The sequence below is a fragment of the Zonotrichia albicollis genome, chromosome 6 (assembly GCF_047830755.1).
Source record: "Zonotrichia albicollis isolate bZonAlb1 chromosome 6, bZonAlb1.hap1, whole genome shotgun sequence".
NCBI classification, from domain to species: domain Eukaryota; kingdom Metazoa; phylum Chordata; class Aves; order Passeriformes; family Passerellidae; genus Zonotrichia; species Zonotrichia albicollis.
Window position 1 is genome coordinate 46,607,850 of NC_133824.1, and position 19,046 is coordinate 46,626,895.

Below are 19,046 nucleotides of genomic sequence, written 5' to 3' on the forward strand. Positions count from 1 at the left end.
GCCCGGCCGCACCTGCTCGCGGTGCTGGGATGCGGCGGTGCCCGCGGGGCTCGGAGGCGGCTCTGGCATGTGTTTGGTATAGGTTCTAGGCCGTTAAATGCCTGATCGATAATTGCTTTTTAAGTAATCATTCTATCTATTAATATTTTTTTTACTGCAGCATGTTTCAAGCTTTCTTTTCTTCTGTATAGGTGCAGACCTAATGAGCAACCAACCTTTCTATTAGATCGAGATTTTTAGGAAAAGAGCATTTACTGGGTGGCATTTATGTCATTTCCCATCCCATAACAATATCTAGTTGTTGCTCACCTTGGGCAAAGGACAGCAGTTCAATAGAAGGATACTGGATACAAAAGCCTCTTCCACTTCAGGATGGCACAGCTCACACAAGTATTGCTTGAGGTGCCTCATGACCGTTTTAGGTTTATTTGCCTCGTTTCAGTGCCATGAGCTAGCAGTGATGTGGGTGAATGTACATTTCAAAGTATTCTGTGTCTTAGCATCTTATGCTCGACTGGAGAGCATGAGCTTGGGTTCTGTAAGAAAGAAAAAAAACTTTGGTGTCAGTAGAGGATTGTACTTCCATCTATACTCTCTGTCTCTTCACTACCATATTGTAAGGATTTAAAACACAGTGTTGTTTCTCAGGCAGCGTGTTTCTTACTGCATTTCTGTTTGTGATCACAATTCTCTAGGAAAAAGCTCATTTAAACTAGGAAATTGCTCAGCATTTTCTGCTCAGTCAAAAACTCATTATTTCACATTGTACTAGTATTGTTAGCACTCTTACTGTAGTTAAGTAAGCATAAAGGGAGTTTTTCCCTGGCTGAAGCAGCCCAAAAGGCTCTTGCTGCTGGCAGCTGCATGTGTAGCAGGCTCTGCTGCTGACAACTGTGTTCAGTGAGGTCAGGAGACAGACTCCCATGACTTCCTTGGCGGTTGATATTGAGAAACCAAACCTAAGTTCTGATGCTACTAAGATATGGTAGTGCATTGTCACTGAATTATTCAGCTAAAAATATATGTATCTTTAAATTTCCTATGTAGTTATACTTGCTTTTACAAAGACTTTACAAAGACAAATACTAATTGCAAAACAAATACTCTCCTGTGCAGAAAACAACACAGTCAGATCCACAGCTCTTTAAAAACAGAGATGCTTTTCTTTGGGGATGTGTATGGGTTCTTATAAAATAAGAATGCAAAGTAATGTAGGGGACCACTAAATTGCTGTGTTATGGTCCAATTTAATTCTTGCCACCTTTTCATACTACATTTGCTTTTAGAATAAAAGCAAAAATGTTCTCAAAGCAACTGTGAAAACCGGTGGACATTAATTAGAGTCTTTTAGGCTGAAACCAACAGGATCACATATCAACACTTGAAACCTGCAGCATGCCTACAGAAAAATTGTAATGGGGGCCCTGATAAGTTGTGCCTGGAGAGATAAAAAACTGCCACGCTCCATGCTTCCAGGGTATGTCGTTATTTAAATTAAAGCTGTCTCACAAAATACACTTGCATTTTTCTAACCAAAAAATGGTTAGAAATTCTGAAATGCCAATTTTGGACCCAGACTTCACATTCTGGCAGTGCTTGGATCCATTTGCTGTGACATGTTCGCAGCTATTTTTAACTTATGTAATAAGAATTTAATCTTATTTGTTATAAACTCCATCATACTGAAGGCATTCAGAAAGCTTTATAGTACACAACAAATAATGCTGGTCTGTAGCTTATCAGCACTGTGTTTTTTCCTCTCTGGAATGCTTCCATTTGTGCTAAATGCACATTCTGGATTGTATGAAAATGGGATAAAAGTAAAGCCAGGAGACTACAGAAGAAACAATAAAGATGGCATTTTAGTAGTGATGCTAGCATAAAACGGAAATATTTTATGATGAAAGCCTAGCTACTTAAAATTTTAAAACATAAAACCTATTCTTTTTGAAAAGTAATATTTAAATGCCAAGTAGAAATGGAAGTCCATGACCTATGTGCATGCCACATGCATTCAAAAATGTGATATGAACTACTACAAATGGAAAAAAGAGTCACCAAGTTAACTGTAGTACCTTTGTTCTTGTTGTACAACTATTCCACTTCCCAGCAGTTCTGTGACTTTCTGATTTGTGCAAGGGATGGGGAGAGGTGGAAATGTACAACCTTCTTTTCTAACTTGCCTGTTGGCTTGAAGTCACTGAGCAAGGAAGAAGGCAAGCAACTGAGTGAATGTGATTTCCAGGTTCGGTGCAAGGACACACAGCTGAGTATCCATTGTGTCACAAATAAGTGTCTGTTTGACTCTTCAAGTAAGTGGAATCTCCTGGTAAATCTCTACATAAATTGCTTAGAAATTTTTGTGGGTATACCACAAGGTTCCTGATGCACAAATTAGCATGGCTCCAAAAGCAGAGCTGCTTTGTGGTTCTTGTGTACTGCATGCTAGTTTAAATTCTGCAGAGCTGTTCTACTTTCTTCTGATTTTGCTCCAAGCTCGGAATTTTGATAGGCATACCATGGAAAAACCCCCAATCTCTTGCCCATCTTCCTCATCCCTCATGCTGTACCCCTAACTTTCTCACCTGTGCTCCTCTCAGGCGAGATGCCCCGGCAGTTTCCCAAGCTGAACATTTCCGAGGTGGATGAGCAGGTGCGGCTCCTGGCAGAGAAGGTGTTTGCCAAAGTCCTGCGAGAAGAAGACAGCAAGGATGCCTTGTCACTCTTCACCGTGCCTGAAGACTGCCCTATTGGGCAGAAGGAGGCCAAGGAGAGGGAGCTGCAGAAGGAGCTGGCAGAACAGCAGTCTGTGGAAACAGCTAAAAGGTTTGTTCTGTAGTTGCTTTCTTCATTGAAAAGAGTTTTTGAAATGAGTTTGAGTTAGTATTGCAATACCTGGCAAACAGCATTCTGCCTCTTACTGCTCCAGGAGAAAGGTCAGCAGCAGGCACCAGGACCCCCCTGGGATGTCCTTCTGTCCTGTGAAGGAGGTATCAGATGGGCCCCAGGGAGCTTGGAGTGGTCAGGTTGTCTCAGCTCTGTTCCCAGCAATAGCACAGATATTGCTCATGCAAATTTAATAAAGAGCATAGCTGGGTAGAAATGAACAAAACCCTAGGAATCTTTAATGTAAGAAGAGTCAGAAAAAGAAACACTGCCTCCTCTTTTTCTAGTTTCATTAAGAGAAACAGAAAATTTTAACACAGAGAAAATGACAGTGGCATGATACTTCCTTTAGTCTCTGCAAAAATAGATGAAAGCAAAGAATTTATATTTAAGATCAAGGGGTAAGGTGAAAAGTGGTATTGGCATAATGAGGTTATTTGTAGGTTTTCTTTACTCACAGAGATAAAAATCTAACCACTGTCAGCCACAAAAGTGCACATTAAACAAAAAAAAAATTGCATTCTACCTTTGGTTTACCCATGGCTTTAATGAAGGCAAACTTGCTTGTTTGTGAGTTTGAGGTGTTTTTTTTTTATTCTGTAAGAGAGGCTGCCTTCCCCTGATGTCAGCCTGTTCCAGTGTCTTGCTTCACAGGACTGCTGGGCTGTTTCTGGAGTCACATGAGCTCAGCAGCAGCCTGACACCAAATGGGCTGGACGTGTACAGACTCTTCAAAAAGCAGGCAGGCAAGAAAGCATTTGAAAGTGATAGCTAAACACATGTACCTGGTTAGCTGCAGAAAGACAGTTGGGCAACACTTGGAATCATGTTTCTGGAACAGAAGGGAGAAGAGTCAATTTAGTTAAATTAAGGTATGACTCACTGATGATACAAGCTAAGACTTTGGGTTTGGAATTGTGCAAGTGGATTTCCCAGTTGGCATGTTCATAGACATAAACAGGCACAGAAGGGAAAACCAGATGTTTCCAGTCAAACAAATGTTTGGTATATATTTCCTCCTGAAGTAGTCTGTTTCATTTTTAATTTGGAAAATTTGTCTCACGGAAACAAACTCAGGTTTTGTACAGGTTTAACTGTAGGAAGAGGTATTATAGGTATTTTGTTTACATGCAGGAACAGAACAAGTGTTCATCCCTGTCCTGCAGGACTGAAGGGACAGTGACACAAGTACAGCTTGTGCTGTTTCCAGTTTCAGTTGATCAAACACTGCCTTTCAAAACTGATGCTGATTTCCAAGGTGGCTGCAGATGGATGAAATTTGGGTGTTAATTCTACCAGCACTGCATGTTCTTATTCTTAGGAATACCCCGGAAGTAATATTAAGCTTTAGAGAATGTTCCAGTGTTCCTTTTTCTTTGTTAGTGATTCTTACTAACATTTTAAGGTTTTGGTATCTAACTTGGAAAAGTAGGGACTATTTCAGTGCAAAAGAAATGGTTATCACAGGTAGTTTATAACATACTATTTATATATTATATGAATATTTAAAATACACATGAGCACATTTAAACTGAGTAAGGAAAATTAATTCCATCTTCAGAGATATTCCAATTACTTCATTGGAAAACACAGCGTTCTTTTTTAGCTGGTTTATCTGAGGGGCACATCTATCACAGCTTTCATGAGAAAAGGCAGCATTTTTAAATTTATGTGAGTTCCACCTGAAGGGAGGAATGGACTTGTGTATCAAAGCCATGCTGTGGTATCACTCTGATAACCACATCAGCCTTCTGCTCAAGTGTCATCAAACACTGCCTAAGGAATAAATAGATGCTCCTCCTTTTCCTTAAGAGTTGAACTGAATGACTGTATATGAAATTTTGTTGCCTACTCTTGTCTGACAACTAGATGAGCTTTAGGTCTTGCAAGTTTTGGGAAGAATGGGAAGTGTGTGTAAGAGCATGATAACTTAGAACAATTTCCATATGTAGCATTGACTTGTTTCTGTCTGATCCTTCATGAGTTCTGATGCTGTCAGTCTGTAAGAATTGACCCTTACTGAAGAGAGCACAGTGATCACCTTTTCCTTCTGCACAGTCACTTCTGCTGAAACTGAAGTTGTGAGAAGTGAAACAAAAACCTTAGGGTATCTTAGAGTGATTGTAAATAAATTGTGGCATATTGGACTCATGTAGAGGGTAAATGCAACTTGTGTCTGGTGTAGATTATGTGAAATGTCAATACAAAGAAGGTTAAAGCACAAGTACTTTCTGAGCAGTGTTTTTTCTGTGGTATGAAAAAATCAGTATTTTTCATTAGTAAAATTTCCTAGGGGGTGATTTTGCTGCAATCAGTTTTCCAGTGTATTAAGTGTTTTATACCATGGCTTATTTTATGTTTTATACCATGAATTCTTAGGAAGAAAAGTTTCAAGATGATTAGATCCCAGTCTTTGTCATTACAAATTCCACCTCAGGAATGGAAAGCACCACCGGCCAAACCAGTCCTGTCTCCTGCAACGCCAGTTCTTCCAAGTGCTTTTGTGCCAGTCCAAGTGCCATACGATGTACCAGAATTCCAGAGAGTTTCAATTAGTGGGGACTACTGTGCAGGGGTAAGAAACTATTGTTTTCTCACTTTCTGTATCTAGAGGGTGTAAAAAAGCTCCCATATATGTACATCAAGTGTAAAATGCCAATATGATGGCTCTCTGCAACAAAATCTAAATTGCTTTCTGAATACAGGGATTTGTTAGACAGTTAGAAGTTAAGGTCAGGTTGTTTTATACTCTTTTTAATAATAGATTTGATCAAAACATAATCAGATGTTCAATAAATAGGTAATATACAGTAGAATAAAAACATTTGTCTGTGTTTTGTATATTGTGTTTGGATTCTGCTTCTGTCACTGGCTTACTGACACCTTGGGCAAGATCCTTATGGTCAAGCCCCACACGCTTCTATGCTAGAACTGCTATTTTTCCCAGTATTTATCCAGGTTTTCCTTCCAGGTTACAGTGGATGACTATGAACAAGCTGCCAAGAGCCTGGTGAAAGCTCTGCTCATCCGAGAGAAGTACTCACGCCTTGCCTACCATCGCTTCCCGAGAACAACATCTCAGTACCTGTGCAGCATGAGGGATCAAAAATGGAAGGTTGAAGATGAGGTGTACCCAGGTGAATACCCTTTTAAAAATATTCAATTATGTTCTTAGAAATTCAAACATTATTTTAAAATACAGAATTAAATCCATGCAATACTGTAGTAAAGGAAAGTTGTATTTTTGTGATGATAGCTTCTGACTGTCTTTGTAATTTATTCCATTATTGAGTGGAGAATCACTAACAAGCCTAAGTTATAAATCCTGTACCTAATTTGGAACTTTGAAGCTGTCAAAACCTAAAAACCAAGACTAGACTGTTATTGATTACTTTATTTCCTAAGCAAATGGGATGTTAAGTAGCATACTTATGCTCCCTCAGGAAAAAGCTTGTATGGCTGTGGTTTAAAGTGAAGTCATTCCTCCTCATCTTGGCATATGGAACTAAAAGGGGTGATGAGCTCATCTACATCATAAATTGAAGCATGATACAGACATGGCAGTTAGCAAGCCCTGAGTCAGGAATTTCACAGGCAGGCTACACTTGCCAGGTCAAGACTGGAAGCTGTAGAGTCATATTTGGTGGGCATTCTGCCTGGGTAAATAAACTGATCTCTCAACGAGGCTTATTAGGTTGAACATATTCCCCCACTATGTGTGTCACAAATTATTTTTGTCTCTTAGGTGGGTTGTGTCTTGAAAGCTTTGCTTGTGCATTAAACTGTTTGCACTGCTCATTTCTGGATTAGGCTGTGAGGAGCAACCTTTGGTCTGTACAGATGGGCCACTGTAGATGTGTCCATGGTGCTGACAACTGATTTTCAGTGTTGAAGTGACATTTTAAATCAATTACTGGCTTAGTGGTTGAAAGAGGGTGACTAAAGATGTTTTCAAGTGTTTGTTTTCCAGGAAGAGTGTAAAGAGGACAGTATACTGAATATTCAAGACAGGGAAGATATTTTGGAACAGCTGCCAGGGAGATATTTCCAAGTTATTATTAGGTTAATAACTTTCTTACAGTTATGATTTTAAACTTGCAACACAAAAAATGAAATCTTGTTACACAATGTCTTAATTAGCAGAAGTTTGAGCTAGATAGTTATGAATATTAGAGATAAGGATGGTATCAGTTTATAACATACTGTGATAACATCAGGTGATCTAGATGAATAAAAGGACTGGTAATTGCTTTTCTGTGGTGGCTTAACTGAACAGGTAAAAGAAGAAACTCCTTAAGACTGAGCCAAAGAATATAGTTCAGTTGATATGAATGCAGTCAGGACACTTTGTGCTGGTTGCTTTAATAGGATGTTGTAAAAGAAGTGATGATTGTCATTCCTGTTATGAACAATGTTTGTTCACACTAGTTAAATCTCCTTGAAGTGTGTGTGAAATTTTTAAAGGCTTTACAAAACTGTACTTAACAAATGTAATTGTGCTTCTGGTACTTTGTGATTTTTATTTATGATCAGAAGGCCAAGAGATAAACTGGGTTTGTGTTGTACAATTTTTGGCTTTTATGCTTCTTGATTCTATTAAATTCTTAAAAAAACCTCAAACAAAACACTCACCTGAGAAAACCACATATAAACAAACCAACCCCCACAAACTAAAAAACTCCAATCAAAACACAACAAACCCAACTGATTCTATGCTTAAATACAAACTTCCAGAATTGCTACAGTGAGTCAGAATGTGAAAAGAAAATAATGAATGTGGGTCTGAAGGCATCAACTACTTTATTGTTCAATAATCTCAACTGTACTTCAACCATCCTAATTTAAATATTTCTGCCAACTCATTTTCAAACTCATTCCAACACACATTAATAAAGAATAGCATTAAATCTGCATGCATTGGTTCAGAGAACTCTAATAACATATAACATCTGAATTAAGGTAGGCCCCTTTAGAGAGGGGCTGCAAGTAAAGCCTGTCAGAGAAAAGCTTTGTTGTAACAGCAGATTTTTATAGTAACTGAATGTGATTTTAATATACTGAGATCTGTTAGAAATTAAGCTTTACAGAAGCAGTAAGTTCTTTCTGTAGTTCTTTTGCTTTTTGTGTAAGTTATTTCTTCTAACTAGAATGTAAATTTGTTTTCAGATTTCCATTCACCCCCAGAAGAAAATGAAGATCCTTATAATCTGGATGATGCTCCAGACAATTTGGATTATGTTATCAAGCTGAAAGGTGGCATTCCCTTTGTTTATGACAGCAAAGAGATGATGGAGCTCAATGAGCCTCGGAGTTTGCCATATCCTGACCTGCAGACCTACACCCTTGACCTGAGCCACGTTCTTGCTCTAATTGCAGATGGCCCCACGTATGTTCCTCTTTTGTTACTCTGCCCCTTCAGGCTGCTGCTTACCTGTGGCTTAGTACTTCTCACTTCTGTGACATTTAATTCCTCAGCATACCCATTCTATAGTAATGTTTTGTTTTGCCTTTCTCAAGCATTAATGCACAATGAAAAATCTTAAAAGGAAAAAGTACAATGCCACCTATGGCTGCCTTTCATTTCTTTGGTTTCTTAGCATCAACCATGGCAAAAAAGGGGTTAACAGAAAAACATCAAGAAATTGGTCAAGTGTTTCCATTCAAGTCAAATCTGACCCAAACTTCTTGAAGCATGGGAACTGAAACTTGAATTATTTTTTTTTAAATTTAATTTTGGTTTGGCCTATGCAAAACCTGAGGTTTTTAAACAGTTGTCCTAAATTCCTTCATGTCTGTTCTGCTCTAGCTGCTTGAAGAGAAACCCCGCATATGTAGAGCATACACATCAGCAACATAAATATTGTCTGATTTGTTCCAGATGTTAATTAACTCTCCAATGCTGCAAAACTGACCTATGTATGCACAATCAAAATAACTCCAAAATTTCCCAGAAGCGCCAAATTCCTGTGAAGTCTGTAAAAACTAGAAATGCAACAACTATAGTAGAGTTTTAGTCAGTGACACTTATGACAAAGCAATGTCCTTGCCTAGTGCATGATGAAAGCATGTGCATCCAGTTTTAAGTTTACTTCCTGGCTGAGCATTGGAAACAGCACATCCCTCATGGCCTCAACACCAGGAAAGGAAAAGAATCCACTCTAGGATGGAACTGAGCAGGAACCTGAACTGTTCTGAGCTATTTGCCCTGTGTGCCAGCACTGCATTGCTGATCCTTTGTCTGGGAGAGATCATCACTGACACTGCGGCCAGTTAGCCCCCACCTGGTGCATTCTTTCCCCTGTCTGTCAGTCTGTCTGCTTCGTGCAGTGACAGTGGCAGAACAAGCCCGGCCCATTCCCTAAGCCTTTTCTCATGAGCCAGCTCCTGTGCTTCTGCCAGCCTTATCAGCCCCAAATCAGTGCCAGGCTTTGGTTACAGAGCAATGGGCAAATACATTCCAGTTACAGGGTGTTACATTCCCAGACAGACAATGAAGATAAAAGAATGAAGAGAAAAACCAGAAACAAGAGTCATGCTGAAGGCCCTTCTGCAGTTTGCATGGAAGCCTTAGACCTCACGGTTGTAACAGCAAGCCCTAAGTAAGAGGGGCTGTAGTAGGACAAGTTAGAACACTCAGCACTGTGGTGAATGTAGGTCACTCACCTGCTCCTTTCTCTAATTCAGAGTAAGCTTTTGCAGGCTTGTCCACATTCTCTAATAAAGCACAACCCAAAAGAAAAAGGTCTTTCCCACAATCCTGTTGCAGAAGCTCTTCTTTTGGTATTGTTTACCTGTTTGCAGCAAGTGCTTTCCTGTCATTTATGCCCATTGCATGTGGGGCTGCTCAGAGATCACGAACCATTGTTCTTTAATCTTTGCTGCTGGTAAAGTGATGAAATCTCACCCCTACTCCTCAGGCTTGTGCTCTTTAGGACAACAGTATGACTTAACAGACTTTCTGCATAGACAAACAGATGTTGATTAGTATTGGGTTCTGTGAGACTGGGTTTGAAACAGACTTCCAAAACTATAATGGGATTTGTGTTCTATTGAGGAGAGATCGGCAACAATAATGCAGGAAAAAGAAGGCTATTACATTAACAGTGCTACCAAAATATTGTGGAGTCAATAAGAATTGACAGATGGTGAAGAGAAAAACCATGTCATTGGTTAAAAATAGAAGGAGAAACATGACAGAAGATGAAAGTGAAGATGGAGCTCTGAGTAGGCAAGCAGGAACAAAAAAGCATATTTTCTATAAAGGGCACAAGAAATTATTTTGGAAAAAAGTATTTCTATGCAACATACATGTTCTCAAGACATGAAAGATGAAAGCATATTGGATCTTATCTTGGCTTCTCACATTAAATTGAAAAAGCAAATAAATTTGGAAGATTAAAAAAAATTCATAATGAGTAAGGCTGGATGACAAGTGGTTTCTGTTATACATGAGAAGATTGTTCTGTTGGAGGTACCATTTTAGAGAAGTTGCAATTGACATCCATTTGATTATAGGTTTCATGCTTTGATCATTATTACTAAAAGGACTGCAGTTTATGTACAGGTATAGTGATGAATACTTGGACAAGTTGAAGGACATAACATGGTTATGTAGAGTTCTGTTAGAGATCTCACTAATAACTTTGGTCTGAAATTTGCTTACATTTTTGTTAACCAGTAGGATAAAAAGAATGGATCTGTCTTGGACCTCATAAAACACCCCAACTTTGTTTTTACTGTGGAAACTCTTATGTTCTTTATGAATTTGAAATACAACTAGTTTTAAGTTACAGTTCATTTTTGTGTTTGCTTTTACAGAAAAACATATTGTCATCGGAGGCTTAACTTTTTAGAATCTAAATTTAGCTTACACGAGATGTTAAATGAGATGTCGGAATTTAAAGAACTGAAGAGTAATCCCCATCGAGACTTTTATAATGTGAGAAAGGTAAGTGTGACAAGGATTAAAGGCATGACACTGGTTTTAGTAGGAGTTCCAGCAGTTTTGCTTTTCTTATGGGAGGTGTAGATGACATGCACAAAGTAGTGTGTGCATACCACTCAACTGAATTAAGTTATTTTAAGAATGTTAATGTTTTTCTACATGGGAGCTCTCCAGGAAAATGAACTTGAATGTGCGTGAGTTAATTGGATTATGCTAAACTAATTTGTTTACTTATTCAGAATCAAAAGGGCTTAATTGTGTGTAGATTGCTTTAAAAGAGTGAAACAGAGTTAAGCAAATGAAGCTCACTTGGATTATGAATAAAAATATCCTTATGGAGGTTTAATTAATTTTAATGAACTCAGAAGACATTCAAGTGCATTTTTCTGCTTTCATGTAGGTACGTCCTACTAGACTGTAGTAGGAACAGCTGTATAGATTTTAGATGATAATTTAATTTCATATTGAAAATAGATGTTTAAATACATGTCAAGAGACCTCCCACAGAAACTAAACTGAGGGTTCATGCTGCCATCAGTATCTGGTAAAAAAAGTCTCTGGTATATTAAGTAAAAAGATTATCTGAGTTGTAGTCTTGGCTCCCTCTGAGATACACTGGGCTATAATTAGGAGACAGGTAGAGGAATCAAGGAGCTGATTTAATTTCCTGACATATTTCCTGACACCCAAGGGAGCTGCATTCCCTTCAAAGCATGGAAGCAACAGTGTTAGGCTGCTTCCCTTTCCTGAAATGGAGAGGAAGTTACTGGAGTTACTGCTTCATTTTGATAGGCGAAATTTCTTCACAATTGTTGCTGGTGGTTTTAACCACTTTGGGTCCATTTTGCATTGTTTCTCTACACAACTGGAAGAGGTAATTCTCTATTTTGCATCTTCACGGTTTACCAATCCTTCTTGTTAGCACTAGCTCATCAAAAAGTCCTCTTGGCTTTTCCCTATAATGCTCAGTGTGTTTGCTGGCTAATGTTGTGGTAATAAACTGTCCCAGGGTCCATCACAAGCGTGGAAGCAGATGAGTTGTCAGGTAAGTTCTAATGGATTTCACCCTTCTAACTGTTAAATGTATGGATGGGAGATCTGTCAGCTAATTCACTCAGGTGGCAGAGACTCAGCTCCCAGCCTGACAGTTTTCTTGCATAACCCTGGAAAGACATTTGCTACGTGCCACATTGAGAGAAAACACTTCAGTAGCTGACAGAGACTTTAATAATAAAACACATGGTGACTGAGACATGCAGAGGTGTGGATTAGGTGACTACCACAATCAGTTTGATTAGTGATAAGTTGTAATTAACAGGATTGTACTTGCTAAGTTCAGCTTTTGATCTAGAAGCAAATGTTCAATGTCTCTGGGCATATCTTAATTATTTTTTAATTATCTGCTGTTGAATAAGCCACTCTACAAAAGGATTCATATTGCTCAAAAGCCCAAAATGCGTGTTGCTTCCCCTCTGGCAATGAGCACGTTCCAGAGAGCAGGAACCAGCCTGCTCTGCTGTGCCAAAGACCATTCCTACTGCCAGGTACTGCTTGAGAAATTCCTGCTGCACACAGTTCATCTTGCCTAAAGTATTTTTGTGAAGCAAGCTCACAAGTAGTACTTTTCCAGAAAGTAAACTGGATTGTAGACACAATTCTTGTAAGCCCCCAGATGATCTTCTTTTTTCCCTGTGTTTTGCTAACCTCAGTAATGTTTGGAACTGTAACTTCCCTGGAGTGCTTCCTTGTTAATAACAGTATCAGCAGTGAAACATTTGAAAGCCACACTTCTCAGCTTCTGTTTTCAAGATGTCTCTCTGTTAAGTCAATCCTAAGTGCTTACTGCTCACAAGGAAAGGAAGGAACAGGATTCACCTTCCCAAAGGCTGGTGGTGAAGTTGTGTATCACCTCCCCCAGACACAAGTGTGGAGGTCCTGGTACAATCTGCTTATATGAAAGAGCCAAAGTAATGGCTGGAAAATGCCAAAATTAGAACAGATATGAATGGAGTGGCAAGGTCAGTCAGTGAACATGTACTGCTGCATTTAGAAAGGTGCAGTAGAAGGCTGCCCAGGATCAATTGCTAGTATGACAACCAACCATTACTGGTTTTCCCCTGCCTCCTGCCCCCTTCCCCACTTTTTTCCTGATTTAATAGGAGTTTTCCTCCAGTGAGATCATCTATTCTTAAAACCCAAGACAAGGCTCATCTTAAATAAGGGATATGCATGTTTATATCTTGCATATTGAACTTAACTGAAATGCAGCCCAAGATATGTTTTGCATAGTTTTGCAAGCTGGACCTGGAAAATTGCCCTTTACTAAGGACACGGGTATTTCTGTAGACAGACAAGAACCCACAGGTGGTGAGACAGTGTGGCTGGCTGCCCTTGGCTCTCCACAGGAGGTGAACAGCTGTCTGTGAGGAAAACACTAACTGTAGAGGAGACTCTTGAGTCTGCCATCAGAAGGATTCCTCACATCCTCCAGCTGATGCACAGCAAAGTGCAGGCAACACACATTTCCCACATAGCACTGCCTGCATGAAGAATGAAATGAAGGAACAAGAGTTTAGCTCTATGGTACAGAAACTCAGAACTGAGTTTGTGTTTGTATACCAGGGTGTCTTGTCCTATATGTGAGGTTTGTTTGAGAAGGGCTTCCTGTAGACCTCTGTGCCCAACAGCCTCAGATAATTCAGAGCAGACACTTTTTTTTTTTTTTTTTTTTATGGTGAAGCCAAGAGATTTTTTTATCCAACATTATTTGCTGCCTTTGTAATGGATATCCATGTACTGAATTGGCAGGTGTCCTTCACTGCAAATAGCTTTGATACAGTTTCTAAAGATGAAAAAAATCCCAGCCTAAGCCTCTTTGGATATTCTTCCTTTCTATAGCCACTATTTCAGTGTGTCAGCAAACCAGACCTGAGGATATGTCCTAGCAGTGACTTTTACACATCACCTTCCTGCCTGCAGGCTCACTAGTGCAGGTGCCCAACCTTGTGTGGGAAGCTGTGCGTGGGAGAATGCAGTTTCTGCATTTACAGCCCTACTGAATGCTCACTGAATGTCATTGCAACAGCTGCTGTGACATCCATTGGATGAGGGCGTTGCAACCGAATTTTTATTTTTTTAATTATTGGTTAGACAAAGAGGAAGTAAATTCTAGCTGCTTTTTATGACCACAGAGTTGAAATACCACTAGTTGTACTTGTAAGAAGGAAAGTTAGAGTGGGGTTAAATGCTACTAAATTCTATAGATCTCAAAAAATACTGAATGAAATTAGCAGATGTCTGCTTTTTAAACATTTGATTACAAGCCTTGTGAGTGAACAGTGAACCTATACCTCATCTTCTCTGAGCTTTGATTCATTCTAAGTTTGCTTATTTTTGGTTTCTTTTGTTTCCCTCAGTAGCTACTTAACTGACTTAGGTGATGAAATAGTTTCATCATGTAAATGACAGTGAATGTGAAGACTTAGGGGTTAGCATCAGATCCAAAGGGAATGTCCCTTCAGCATGACATGGAATGGTGCCTTGCCACTATTAGCTGGCAGCAAAGCTCTTATGCTGTTGTGCTTTCAGAGCTCTGAGTGCTGCCTCTCCCCTCCTGCCTTGCAGAGATGCTGAGGCAAATTCTTGTCTCTACCCTCAGTCTTGCAAGTGAGCACAAAATACAATCAGTGGTAAAGGCACCAATGATTATGATGCAAAAATTTTGTTGAGACCATAAAGAAAGCTTTTCCTCTCTCTTTCAGTAATTAAAAGAACACGAGATTTTCTCTTCACAGCAGTGTATTTCTGTATTTGTGTGAATACAAACACTCGGGTTGGATTCTGCAGCCAGACAAGAAGCTGGATATGCAGGGATCCTCTTCTCATCTTTCCTGTTTCTGGGTTGCTCTGCATGGCATAAATATGAATTAGACAAGCTCCCAAGGAGCTCTGCACAGCTCTAGGGACTATTTCTGCTGCCAGGAGCATTCCTGCACTACCTGAGGACAGAGTATTTTGTGCCTCTGCCTCTCATGCCTGTTAAAGAACTGCAAGGAGAAAATCAATCCCACTGTATAAAGCTTTGCATCCTGTCAGAAAAGCTGATGCAGTAGGAATGTATTGACAAGCAGGGAATCTAGCAGTGGGATGAGGAATGATTCCCCTTCACATCAGCACCGAAGTAAAGCGTGCAGAGGATTCGGTGTCCAGTTCATGCAGCCCATAGCTATTGGGTTAGAAGTATTTACAAATGAAAGTGTATGTGTTTAGAAAATGTGGCAGTTTGCAGCTGTGGATGCTACTAATCCATGCCCTGGAGAAGTTCAGTGTTATTAAAAGGGCTGGCCTTGGCATTTCTTTTTGCTGTATTTATCAGTCTGAATCTAGCTCATATGCTCAATTCAGTGCAGCACTGTCTCTGATATGCACAGACAAGCATCCATAAGACAGATCTGAGATGGAGCTTTTGTGGAGATCTGAGTGACAGTGGAAGGAAAGAGGAGGAATGCAGGAAGAAAAGGGAGGAGGCAGAGTGGCTGAGGGAGGCTGGTGCTGCTTAGATGTGGAGGGCAAGGAGAACTCTATCAAGCTGTAAGTTGTACACAGTAGGAATCTGCAGAGAAAGAAAGCCTGGCTGCATTACATGGAGAATTGCTGAGTGAAGGGAATTCTACCATCCTTTAAGTGCAAGGAAGCTGATGTCCACCATCACTTGGTGGAATTACAACAATTTAACCTTTATGTAAACAACTGTTTCCTTTTGTTACAAGGGTGAGTTCACTGAAGGTATAATACTGTGTTCCAAGACAGGCTTCTGTCAGTCATTCTGTTTTTCTTTCCATGGAAGATTAATGTGACCTTGAGAGAAAGGTTTTCTGCTGGGGGAGGGGACAATAAGCAGTGCAACAGGAAATCTGGTTAAGGGAATGCAGCCGGGGTTTTTTTCCACTAAGGAGAAACTAGGCTGGAATGGCACTAAAGTGAATTTGAAAATGGAAGGAGAATGTTTGCAAATAGAAACAAATAAACCTTGTGGTGGGGCTGTGTTACTCATGATCCAGAAAAGCATCAGCTTATTTTATGTATTGTACGAGGAACAAAATAGTAACATCTTAAACTGGGAGTGGCTTTGTCTTTTTTGGGGAGGGAGGAAGGAAGGAGGCAAAGGGGTTATTTGTCAGCCTTGTATGAATTCAGTCTGTTCAAATTGTTTTAGTAGAAGCCTTTCATAATAAATAGTAATAAAATTAGTAACAATATTTTAGCATTATAACATTTCACATAATAATAATAACGATAATGACAATAACCTGCCTAACCAAATCAGCCCACTTAAGCTCTGCCTGAGGATTCTGTATTCAGATACTTCACTTAGGTAGGATTGCACCCTGCATGGTAAAAATGTACAAGAGCATACACACTAAATATGTGCTAGGGTAGTTCAAAGCTCAAGTCCTTAAAACCTTCCAAAAAGTTGCATTTATGCTAAAAATAAAATAGAGAAGAAAAGCTGTGTGATACTCTTATGACTTTAGACTTGAGTCTTCTATGACTTTTTGTTACTGAAGTTGTTGTTTTCTTAAAGGTCAAATTATACTGGGTAGTAAAAAAAGGTAGCTAAAGTAGTGAATATTCTCTGGAAAAAGCATGAAGGAGATTCCAGAAGGGTCTCTTAACTTTTGGTGGATATGTATGTTTAGGTTGAAGGAGGAGGAGGAGGTAAAAACAAAAAAAAAAGTAAATATATAAAGGCAGATCTTTGTTCTCAGAATAAACCTACTGTGGTTAGCTCAGCTCTAGGGCTGTGTGTGATGTGTTCGTGGGGACTGGAGAAGATGTCACAGGAGCTCACTGAGCAGCAAATGCACACTCCAGAGAATTATTTCTCAACAGGAAGCAGGATTTTAAAAGCAATGTGATCTTTGCACACAAGCAAACAAAAGAAACAAAAAGCCTCCTTGCTTTCCATCCTTGTCCTCCTAACAGCAGTGAATTCATGCTGATTTACATAAGGAGGAAGTGCTGTGTCTTGTTTGTTCTGACTTTTTTCAAGACTCATTAATTCCAGTAGCTGAGCCACTACTGGAACCACTGCATTCTGAAATTCAGTAAACTACACTTTTTCAGGGTCCCTGTACCTGTATTCTCTGTTTATGACTTGCTTTCATTAGCATTTAAAGCCTGGTAACTGCTGTTCACTGAACAAGTTGACCAAGCCCAGTAGTATTTCACTGCTCCAGGAAGAGTTTACAGTAAACACCATTAGTGTCTAACCCAGAGAAGGTTTATTAACCTGAGTAAGCACATGTATAAAATGCACTTGGTCTCAAATATCTATACAAGTACTCTGAGGAGAGTGAGAATACATTGTGTGGAGGTGTGTTTACTGTTTATACACATCATTGTTTCCTGTGCATTAATAATGTACATTATGCTCTGTACTTTGAGACAGCAATATGTTTCTTGCTTTTTCATTTAGCTTTAATGTGTCTGGTATATTTGAATTAGACAGTGATTAACAATTAAATGTTTAGGATTCAGTTTTATGTCCTGGTCTTTATTTATGCTACTGACATTCACAGGGTGAAGCTGCAACAATTTGTGTATATATAACATGGAAATAAAATGACTCCAGGTGCCAAGTGAAGCAGTGGCATTCCTGTGGCCTGAATGTCATGGCATAAACCCAGGTTTACACTGCAGGAGGGTGGCTTATTCATGTGCTCTGTGATGTGTTTCCTGCTGATCCTTAAAAGCAGATAAGGATGTTGATTAGTTCTGTTGGCAGAATGTGAAACTGCAGAGTCACTGCACAAAGGGGAATGTGTTGGGCTCACTTTTGTCCTGTCCATGTTTGCAGTTTCCTGGACAGAGGAATCCTGCATGAGAGTCCTTTCAGACATTTAGGTTCAGTGGCTCCTTATAGCTGGCTTATCAGAGTGTTTGGTTTATTTGAGAAGTTCTTTTAGTGTTAACTAAGGACTTACACAGGGAAAACTTACATGACAACTCACCCTCATATCTTGTGAGTTGTTTCTTTGGTTTGTGTTCCAATAGAGGCTGCTCAGGTAGCAGTGCAAGCTTCTGAGCAAAAGCAAAGAAGACCTGTGGAAATAATTTGTTTCTTGTCAATACTTTATTTGTCAACAAAACCTGAAGGAGTACTCTCAGCCCTTCTGTGAATTTGCGCTCCCTTACTGTGTGAAGAGATGTCTAAGAAAAAAGATCTGAACAGTCTGTCAGTGTTATGAGTTGCTGTATTATACTTAAACTTGGAAAAAATGGTGACAAAAATCTCAGATTAATATTCTTCAGTACTAGTGACCTAAGATGTTTCAAATGGTTGAAATATCATTGAAAAAATGAATTCTGCTTTTGGAAACAGCTGAGAATTCCAAGTCCCTTCAGTCAATGAGGATAGTTATAACCACACTGTATAATTAGAGAGGCATTGTTGATTCATTAATGAAGTAAAAGGATACTAAGGGGTCAGAGTGTCCTTTAAGGAATATCAAGTTTAATCTGAACCCAGGGTCAGTGATTAGTACTTAGAATGTATCTTGTTGAAAATGTTCCTATTTAAATAGGAAACTACTAATTGAGGGCTACTTTACTTACAGTTCTCCTTACCAACTAATTCAACCAAAATCAAAATCTCAGGGTTCTGAAACATTTTGATTTGCTTAGGCACTAAACCATTTGTTGCTTAAGGAATATTTTATAAGGCTTTACTGTTGTCAGTGACATAGATACTTTGCTAATTAAGTCTATGTAGATGGATGATAAGCATAAATAACCTTTTGATTTCAGGTTGACACTCATATCCATGCTGCTGCCTGCATGAACCAGAAGCACTTACTGAGGTTTATTAAGCACACATATCAAACGGAGCCCAACAGGATTGTTACAGAGAAAAAAGGCAAGAAGATGACTTTAAAGCAAGTCTTCGAAAGCCTTCACATGGACCCCTATGACCTCACTGTAGACTCTTTAGATGTCCATGCAGTAAGTCTAGTGAAATGACAAAACAAATGGGAAAAAGCTAAGTTTTCCAAGTGTAAAATTCTAGTTCCTACAATGTTTGCATGATAACTTACTAAATCAGAATTTGATTTCGTGCATTACAGTGCATGTTTGAAAGAAGTTATCACAGGATTTTTCTTTTCTGTGCCTTTTAATGTTGGGCAATTTGATTTATGAACTATTGTGTGTTCTT

The 19,046-nt window shown here is 39.2% G+C and overlaps 1 protein-coding gene and 1 long non-coding RNA gene across 6 annotated transcripts in view; one reads left to right on the forward strand and one right to left on the reverse strand.

Annotated features, from left to right (window-relative positions):
• Window positions 1-534, reverse strand: part of LOC113460203 (uncharacterized) — a 31,975-nt gene extending 31,441 nt beyond the window's left edge. Inside the window, exon 1 of the long non-coding RNA XR_003381976.2 lies at window positions 310-534. This is a non-coding gene — a long non-coding RNA (uncharacterized LOC113460203). The remainder of the gene's footprint in view (window positions 1-309) is intronic.
• The window catches only part of AMPD3 (adenosine monophosphate deaminase 3), a 38,069-nt gene that overhangs the window by 690 nt on the left and 18,333 nt on the right, over window positions 1-19,046 (forward strand). For all 5 annotated transcript variants that reach the window (XM_074543436.1, XM_074543438.1, XM_074543437.1 and 2 more), the window contains exons 2-7: window positions 2,601-2,826; window positions 5,266-5,461; window positions 5,858-6,023; window positions 8,053-8,272; window positions 10,705-10,834; window positions 18,641-18,835. In XM_074543436.1, coding sequence (XP_074399537.1) covers window positions 2,606-2,826; window positions 5,266-5,461; window positions 5,858-6,023; window positions 8,053-8,272; window positions 10,705-10,834; window positions 18,641-18,835 — 1,128 coding nt within the window. In that variant the 5' untranslated portion in view covers window positions 2,601-2,605. The remainder of the gene's footprint in view (window positions 1-2,600; window positions 2,827-5,265; window positions 5,462-5,857; window positions 6,024-8,052; window positions 8,273-10,704; window positions 10,835-18,640; window positions 18,836-19,046) is intronic.